Below are 9,643 nucleotides of genomic sequence, written 5' to 3' on the forward strand. Positions count from 1 at the left end.
TGCCAAACATTCTCACGTGGCCTTGCCAAAGTCTTCAAGAGCAACAGGATCATATCGTTTACCATTTAAAAAATAAAAAATAAATAAAAAGATTATGATCATTTGCAACAAGTAGACCTTTACTGCATAAATGCCCAAAGACATCATTTCAAGTGTAAATTGGCATTTGTCTCCACGTATCCAATAAAAACGATTTCAAACACATAAACCTCACCCGACACAAACTAAATGTCCCATAGGCACACCGCTATTGTAAGAAAACTCCTTAAAAAAACCTTTTAACAGTCAATGCTGTCACTCTTTTTTTTCAACTTAAGACCAATTTTAATAATCAATGTTGTCACTCTAACCAGCCAATTACAATTGAAAAAACTCAAATGCTGTCACTCTAACAATCCAATTAGAGTTCTGAAAAAACTTTAATAACCAATGCTGTCACTCTAACCAGCCACTTACAATTGAAAAAACTCAATGCTGTCTCTCTAACAAGCCCACTTACAATTGAGAAAGTATGGATCAAATATTTAGGTGTTTAAAAAGATCTAATTAAATAGTTGGTACATATACTTGATATTTGGAAACAAAAATAACCATTGAATTATATTTTCGATCACAAAGGATTATTACGCCTTTATTAAAGTGTGGCCTCGTTTACCACTAATATTTCAAAAAGTTTTAACGTATGGTTATAATTGCTTTACACCACATGAGACGGCAGAAACAATTCATTCATCTAATCCAATGACACGTTCTAACAATTCTACAAAGGTGAATCAAATTAGCAAGACAATCTTGCAAATATACCATGAAAAAACAATTCAATACTAAAAACGCTGAAGATCACATTTAAACAAATTCCCCTCCGTAATATACCAGCGGAAACTGGCTTAATACAGACATAATGCAACTGGCAAGCTGTAATTACATACCTATTCTTAATAATTAAGCTCACCCAATTACTTTTACTCTCACCAATGTTTTCCGACATCAAGAAGATACATGGCTCAACGTACAAACAACTATCCATGTGAACTAAGATATCATTAATGACAAAGGGAAACCATAAAACATTTGCATCCAGACATGTTAAAGTTGGAATCTTTTCACACATCCTTGTAATCGTTAGTCTATTTTTGTCTGCTTTGACTTTGTAAATACCAACTGGTATGAACGATTCACAACACTGGCATCCAGACATGTTGAAAAGGTTGGTTTCTACTCACAATTGCAAGTCTATTTTTGTCCGCTTTCAACTTATAAACAGACTAACAACAGGGTAGGATTGGATGCAACGCAAACGCTTGGGCATTTCGTAGCCGTGTTCTTATCTTACACTATAAATAACAGAGATGAGACCCAGTGATCAATTCATAAAGGTTACCATACAAAACCTCTATACAAACTTGACATCTATTTATGTAAATAGTGTATATTATTTGACATGCACGCTGACGGACTACGATATTTAGGGTTTTAGAAAAACCATTCATATAATTTATTATTCGATAAATAATTTTTTGAACTCGAATTTTTCAATAGACTTGGGTGTTTACACATTAAACCTCATGTCTGTGCTATTTAATCTCTGATCTCTTCCTTCTGACAGTACCCTGCAAAAAGTTTCTATTACAAAGTGTTACTTAGTAATGTAATCGATGAAAAATACAATAAATTTCTAGTACAAAGTGTTGCTTAGCATCAATGAAAGTGATTTCAACACAACAAATCACTTCTTTTTTCAAGGGAAACCTCACAGAAAAACCAAGGATGCTTCCTCATATGTGTGCATAACTTTCCAAAAAAAAACCTGTCAGCATATTAACGTGCTCACCCAAGTGGATTTGATGGATTTGAACAGGGCACCAGATAGCACAATACCAGCCAGTGCAGAATTAGTAACAACTAGTGAAGCTAATTCTTTAGGCTTAAATCTTATATTTACACGGCATAACAAATAAGAAAAATTAACGTTGGTTTCTGCTTAAAACATACCAACAACTTTTACTGAAACTCATATATCCATTTGCATACTTTCACCATACAATCTTTTTTGGTTGAACTTAAATTCACCCGGTAAATTTTTTCAAGTTCTAGGATCTGCCGTGCCTGGACTCTGATTTCTGCTCAAAGCATACCAAACATCTTTGACTGAAATTCATATCCATTTGGATACTACTTTCACCATTCAATTTGTTTTGGTTCAAACTAAATTCACTCGGTAAAAAAAATTCAAGTTCTAAAATATGCTGTGCCTGCATATTGCAGAAAACTTATTTGGCCTGGCCTGTGTGTGTAACACACTTAGTACAGATTAAAATTGCAGGTTCACAGGCACATTAAGCAAATGGACAAATAACTTTACAGTGTGAATTATAAAAGCTATAACCTATCAATCCAGTATATCTTCATTTGCAACTGACCAGACAGGACTTGAAAACTCATCTGGAAACATAATGACAAAGCATGCCCATGAATTTCAATTCACAAATTTGGCAAGGGTGCTTAACCACCCATTTCATTAGGATTGAAGTTGCCAGACATGAACCCATAACTACGTTTGGTAGCAAGAACATTAAAAAAGCAATTACCAGACCAGACCTTGAAAGTCTTCTTGTAAAATAACTCAAAAGTTGTAAATTCATTTGAAAATCTCTATCTCAGCAACACATTATACTACCAAAATTAAATGGCATTAAAGCCGGACAGCCTTAAGCCAACCCATATCAAGAACTTGGCTTTAAAAAAATAAAAGCTTCATAATGTACTACTAGTCTGTAAGTTCAGCATTTCACCAAATCAGGAAAGAAAAAATACAGCTGATCCAATAACTTCAATAATTTACTCATCATCCTCTTCATCAGCACCAGCATTCAAAGCATTCAACCGAGCAATCAATTTTGCTTTTCTCTCCTCATAGGTTAGTTTCCTTGTCAAGTAACTGTCAAGGAGCGAGATTTCATGCATTAATAACTAAAAAATGAAATAATTATGCATAAGTGAAAGTTGCAAGCAATATTTAAACAATTCAAAAAATATTCAGAATCAATGGCAAACACTTACTGCTTCTGCACTTTAGGGACATGTTTCTCAGTGTATTTGATTGTTGGGTCTGCTCGAATTGCAGCATGCACTGACTTGTACAACTCTTCTATATTCTCAGGCTCAATACCTCTCTTAACATATTCAGAAAACTGTGATTGATACTTATCTGGCTCATCTTCTTTCAAAGTCTACAAATAAAACAGGATGCAGTACAAACAATTGAATGGATATTACAAACCACAAACATAAACCTAATTATGTAAACACAGCCCAACCTTTAAATGGCATCAGCATCAAGTAACATCACCAGAACATTCTATCACGAGTAACAAATAGTGGTACTTCTACCTAGTAGTCTTGAATTCTAAATGTTTTCTAACTTCCTACAGCTTCAATACTAATGTACATTGTGAATTATTCCTTGAGTGAAACGTTTTTCCATAGAACATTACCTGTAATCAAGATATTTATAAAAAGCACACACAATCCCTAGAAAGCTAATTCCTGACCTGCATGTATGAAGCGACGTGACCTCCAAATATGTACTTTCGATGGACCTCAGCATCCAAGCTCTTGCTTTCCTTGTTATAACCAGCAAAACGCTTGTCGCTGTGAGGAATATCTAATCCTCCATCCAAAGCACCCTTGACACAAGTCACAAAGCTTATAAGAATAAATGCAGCTAAGAAAATAATAAAGTTCATACTTAGATAATAAAAAAATTTAACAGAAGAAAACAAAACCTGTATAATAATTAATAATCTGTTCAACAAAAATATTTGACTTTCATTTAGCCTGTCAGTCTATATGTACAAAACCAAAGAAAATGCAACATAATTCTGTTCTTATAAGCAATATGCTGAAAAGGTGATGTTGGGAAATTAGCAGTTGGTTATCAATCACTTTGTTCATGGATTGCAAGTTGCAAAGCATTATTGGTTGAACCAGAAATGTATACTAGATTTCCCTACTATTGGTTTCTTTCATGTGTTGCGAATGAATAATTCTGCTGCCAATGATCTCGCCTTCACACTTGGATGAAAGAGTACTTGTGAGAAATGGTATTACTTCCCTCGCAACTATTCCTTAACAGTGGGTCTAATATGCAGTGTAAATTGTCTGTATCTACAGGTCTCTTGGAAAATCTACACCTCCAAAGACCGTATGTCCTTGGGATAGTAAAACAGCTAATAGATATTGAGAATAATGACCATCATGAGGTTACAACAGGTATAGCTGGCCTCAAAGGATTTTCATTGTACTCACCTGCTGTACAGGCCACAATCCAGGCATGTTTTTTATTTAATACATTATTCACATCACAGTTTAAAAAAATATGCAATATGCTGAAAAAAATTAGTAAATATGACAAGTAATAAAAAGGATGAGTGAAAGGATTGCAAAAACAATGTGAAAACACAGCATGCTTGACCACCACTTCTACAGGCAAAAAAATGAACTGTCACAGGAACAAAGTAACCATTTTTAACAAGTAAGAAAATAAAAATAAAATAGTTATTGCTCTAACTATGTCTGGCAGCATCATCAGTAGATGATACTGCTAACAGTACGCTATTACATCTAAAACAAATCAATTAAGAAATATAACAAAAGAACTAATGACCTTATAGAAGGTACAGGGAAACAGAGCAAGAAAACATGCCACAAATGAGACATCATAATGCACACGCTACACTATACCATCAATTTATAGCTTAAGCAAAGGAGTTACCAAATAGATGATACTGTTAGCTCCACAATTAATCTCATTTGCCTTACTTTTTATTTTATAAGATATGTCACTAATCATAAATGATTCACTTTTACAAATTTTAATTTTAAGTAAATAATGGGCAATGTACCAACCTTCAGAGCTCCAGGGAAAACAGAACTAACGACCTTAGGCAATATAGTAGGTACAGGGAAACGGAGAAAGAAAACATGCCACAAATGAGACATCATAAGGCGCACGCTACACTATACCATCAATTTATAGCTTAGGCAAAGGAGTTACCAAAGCTCCACAATTAATCTCATTTGCCTTATTTTTTATAAGATACGTCATTAATCATAAATGATTCACTTTTACAAATTTTAATTTATGTAAATAATGGACAGTGTACCAACCTTCAAAGCTCCGAAAACTCTGTTGCCAGTGGTGGTCCTCACAAGACCTACGTCCAACAAAGCTCTGAAAGGCCTCCTTGAATCATTTGGCTCAACACTGTAGTCCTCTCCAGTGGCCTAGCATACAAATCAGTGCAAACATCAGTCCCATATGATTCTAAATAAAATAGTGTTTAGTACAAATGTCATGACTACAAATCATACTCATTTAATTATAATAATAAAAATGCCCAAATATCCCATAGTTGCAAAGTCAGCTCCCAAATATAACAAAATTCCAAATAACTAATATGATAAGAAACAAAATTGTCAGATGCAACATTCATATTTAACTTGTAACAATCAAAAACTCTTGAAACTCAGGGTTTCAAATACATAATAAAAACTTGCATTTGTAATAGAGAAAAATAGATGCAAAAAATCAAAAAACATGAATTGCCTACCTCCTCGTTCCCAACATATTCTTCATCCATCTCCAGCTTTTTCAAAACACGACGTGCCAGCAGAAGACCAGTGCAGTATGCTACAAAATCAAACAATATATACATCAGCCCTCTCTTCATTTATTCAGATCAAATGGTGAAAAATCATGTATTACATGGTGCAATAAACAATATGAAGATAACACAGAACAGATCAAATGTAAATAATATAATGTACAATGACGATGTGTGAAATGACACAAAACTACCATGATGCAAGGAAATAAAACACAATAGTTTAATAACAACATAACAGAACCAAGTCTGGGTGGTTTGGTGCAAGTTGGGGCACTTGGCGTAATGATGACCTGGGTTTCGAACCCAGCAAACATGGCTCCCACAGTAATGCAGTTGAACAAGTATTCCTAGGGAGTGACGCCATCTCAATGCAATAGACGTTGGTTACAGTGATTTCATACAAATGCACTTTGGCATGTTAGATACTCCAGCCAAAACAGATTTTACCATCCAAAAGAACACAAGGGAAACGACGACTTTTGATGGTGTGAATAAATACTCTTTATTGACTCCAAACAAAATATATAACTAATAATGTAGAATCATTGATCGAACGTGTAGCACAATTAAGCATATAGCAGTGCAAAGGTTCTTCATTCATCGATCATGTAGCACAATTAGGCATAGAGCAGTGCAAATGAAATAATGCAAATGCACTTTAGCATTAAAAGCATTAATGAATGCTCCGCTCCATCTCAAACTAAAAATAAAGCACAGTTGCCCAACTGAAGCCATTACAGAATGCAACATAATGCAATAAATGTTACAGTGATTTCATACAAATGCACTTTGGCATGTTAGATACTCCAGCCAAAACAGATTTACCATCCAAAAGAACACAAGGGAAACGACGACTTTTGATGGTGTGAATAAATACTCTTTATTGACTCCAAACAAAATATATAACTAATAATGTAGCATCATTGATCGAACGTGTAGCACAATTAAGCATATAGCAGTGCAAAGGTTCTTCATTCATCGATCATGTAGCACAATTAGGCATAGAGCAGTGCAAATGAAATAATGCAAATGCACTTTAGCATTAAAAGCATTAATGAATGCTCCGCTCCATCTCAAACTAAAAATAAAGCACAGTTGCCCAACTGAAGCCATTACAGAATGCAACATAATGCAATAAATGCACATCATATAGTTATTTAGATAAACATTGTCAAAAAGAAAATTCGAATACGTTCTGCAGCTCAAAAGTAAAATGCCACAGAAAAACATAATATATGATGCCAGATCGTTCAAGGAAAACAATGCCTCTGACGGTGCGAATGAAACTAAATATCGAGCATAGATATTAACGTAGGGCCATTGCATAGTGCAGTATAGACGGCACAAATGGTTGCTCTATTTGAATAGAAACTGTTGCCAAACAGAAATGGAGTTCTCTTTAAATATAAAACTGTTACCCGATACAGTGAAGTGGTTAAATGTAGATATTTGTATAAATAACTGCTACCCGACTAGAGTGAAATGGAGGTTCAATCAAAAAGACTGCTAGCCAACTGGAATGGAATGAGGGTTCGACAAAAAAAGCCTGCTACTCAAAAGGAATTAGGTGGAGATTCAACAAAAACATAAATCCAATGAAATATTTCAACACAAAACTACTAATCAATTCAAATGAAATGGCCTTTAAACCCAAAAACGCTACCCATCAACTAAACTGTAGAGACCTTCTGTTATTTACCTGCAGCATAGTTTGTAAGCCCTACTTCGAGTCCATAACGAGGCAACTCCCTAGAATAAGCAGCCGACATAACAACATCTCCCGCAAGAGTTGCATAAATGATCTGTGCCACCACATCCTTGTTGCTCTTTCATTAAATTAAGGGTCAAGGAACAGCACAAAATCACATGAAGAATATGCCTTCAAAATGCATAGTAAAATCTAGCTTTCATTGGGGCATCCATAACACTCCAAGAAGGATACGAATCTAACGACCAATCGGTATTTGGGTGTGTTGTACTTGTTCTTATCTTGGTTGATCAGACGGATCCTTGCCCTGTAATCGGTCTTCCCCTCTGCACATGTCTAGAATGAGCTACCAAAAACATCGAAATCAACAAAATAGTAACAGATCAACTTACAAGAATTAATCAAATACCTCTCCTGCGCTTGAATTTGACCTGAAACCTCTTGAAGTAGGCCCTGGTTTTCTGGGCTTTGACGAAAACCTGGATGTATTTTGTGCAGAGAAGGAGTAAGTGAATAAACCCTGGTTTTGAGAATTTATTAGGGTTTCTGAGTATGATAGCATTACCATGGTTGTGGATCTCCTCTCTCCTGCTACGGTCTCCTACTCCGCCCGCTCGTCTCCTCCGCTGCTCTGAAAAGAACGCATGAAAGAACGATTAAGAACCCCAAGCTCTACTTTTGAAGTGAATAAACCCTAGCTTTGCTAGTCGCCGTCCAATCTAGGGTTTAAATCAACGGCCTCCGTTCTTTCCCTATTTCAGGTTTTTGTTCTCTTTTTTTTTCCAATTAATTTATGTGCTTAAATTTTGAAACTTGTGCTTTACGCTTATTAAAGATGACTCCGATAGGTTAAAATTTAACCATAGTGCACCCTTTTCCTATAAAGTTCGGTGTGACAAAACATTGGTTCCGCTCGTGGTTCCACTCGTATCAACGTGATGAGGTGTAGTTTATACCTATTGTTTTTTATTAGGATGTTACCAAGGTGCTAGTTTATGAGTATGTTATTCAAGAATATGGGAAGCATGCTTTGGATTTCCTCGCAAGTTCTTTCATAAAAAATATATCAAGAATTTATTTATTTAAATGTTTAGTTACAATTTTAATCTATTGAATATTTGATTAAATGTCTAATTACTCTTTAGCATCTTCATAAGTTACTTATTGACATTATTATCATACAATATTTAAATAGGACCAAATGAATATTTCACCAAATTTCTTTTGATTCATTTAACTATGCATCATATACCTTAATGGCTTACTTCTTCTTTTTTCTTTATTTCAATCCAATGTGTGAAGTGGTATATCATTGTTGAAGTCTCAAATAATACTAATTGTAATGCATCCTTTCATAAGGAGAAAGGAATAGATTATTTTTTATGGTCATAGTTAAGGAGAAAGGAATATACAGTTTGAGTGGGCATAGTGGTTAAGATCATGTGTTTCCTCCTAAGAGGTCACGGGTTCAAAACCAATGGAGGTAGAGTATGTATGTCTCTGTAGACTTAGCAATCAAATTGTTGCGTGAAGGTGGGTTCCTTGTCCCATAAACAAGGGGGTCTCATACACCAATTGGTGTCTGGCTTGGCCATGACCTTAAAATTAGATAATAATAATAATAATCAAAATCAAAATCAAAATCATTTGATTGATGCGTCCTTTTCTCACTCTTGAGAGTAGCAAAGTGAGGAAACTAACGATGGAGGAGTTGACTCCATACTCATAATTATGTTGAGGCAATTCATCATGGAGTCCTTTCACTAATAGATTTTATTATTCTTTTGCTTATAGCCTAAGAAATCTTTCCTTTTGGGTAAGAAGTTGTCATGTGTTCATGCTCAAAATAAAACCTACATTGAAAATAAATGCATTCACAATTAAATAAGTTGGTTTTCTTGTTCCAACGTAATTTATCAAGGATCCCTCTATTCTAATCAATGAAGATGCAAATTTGGTCAACAATTGTGGATGTTATCTCCCTTGCATTTGGAGTGAGAGTGATAAACTTACCAATGCCATTACTAAACCCTAAAAGAAACGTATAACCCTTTGTATACCAAATGGAGATTATGCATCTTCTCCAAATTAAGACTTTTCATAACAACTCCAAATGTAGGTTGAACATATATATATATATATATATATATATATATATATATATATCATGTGTTCGATGACAATAATATATATATATATATATATATATATATATATATATCATGTGTTCGATGACAATAAATTGAGAAAGGAGCTACATGTAGCT

At 34.5% G+C, this 9,643-nt stretch overlaps 1 protein-coding gene across 1 annotated transcript; it reads right to left on the reverse strand.

Moving 5' to 3' along the window:
• Positions 1-2,721: 2,721 nt before the first annotated feature.
• LOC149197133 (large ribosomal subunit protein uL18-like) lies at positions 2,722-8,097 on the reverse strand. Its single transcript, XM_089405741.1, has 9 exons — positions 7,943-8,097; positions 7,787-7,856; positions 7,612-7,703; positions 7,369-7,495; positions 5,613-5,692; positions 5,170-5,286; positions 3,552-3,686; positions 3,061-3,230; positions 2,722-2,938 (listed from the first exon to the last, which is right to left on the reverse strand). The coding sequence occupies exons 1-9, from the start codon at positions 7,943-7,945 to the stop codon at positions 2,839-2,841; spliced, it is 894 nt and encodes a 297-aa protein (XP_089261867.1). The 5' UTR covers positions 7,946-8,097; the 3' UTR covers positions 2,722-2,838.
• Between the last annotated feature and the right edge of the window lie 1,546 nt (positions 8,098-9,643).

This window comes from Pinus tabuliformis, chromosome 2_2 (assembly GCF_031772625.1).
Source record: "Pinus tabuliformis cultivar Carrire ecotype Pingquan chromosome 2_2, CPIR1, whole genome shotgun sequence".
NCBI classification, from domain to species: domain Eukaryota; kingdom Viridiplantae; phylum Streptophyta; class Pinopsida; order Pinales; family Pinaceae; genus Pinus; species Pinus tabuliformis.

Excerpts from the sequence above, each read along its gene's own strand:
- LOC149197133 (XM_089405741.1), bottom strand. Across the intron at positions 5,287-5,612 it reads AATATGTTGGGAACGAGGAG|GCCACTGGAGAGGACTACAG; the intron begins GTAGGCAATTCA and ends TTTGTATGCTAG. Across the intron at positions 3,687-5,169 it reads GAGTTTTCGGAGCTTTGAAG|GGTGCTTTGGATGGAGGATT; the intron begins GTTGGTACACTG and ends ACTTGTGTCAAG.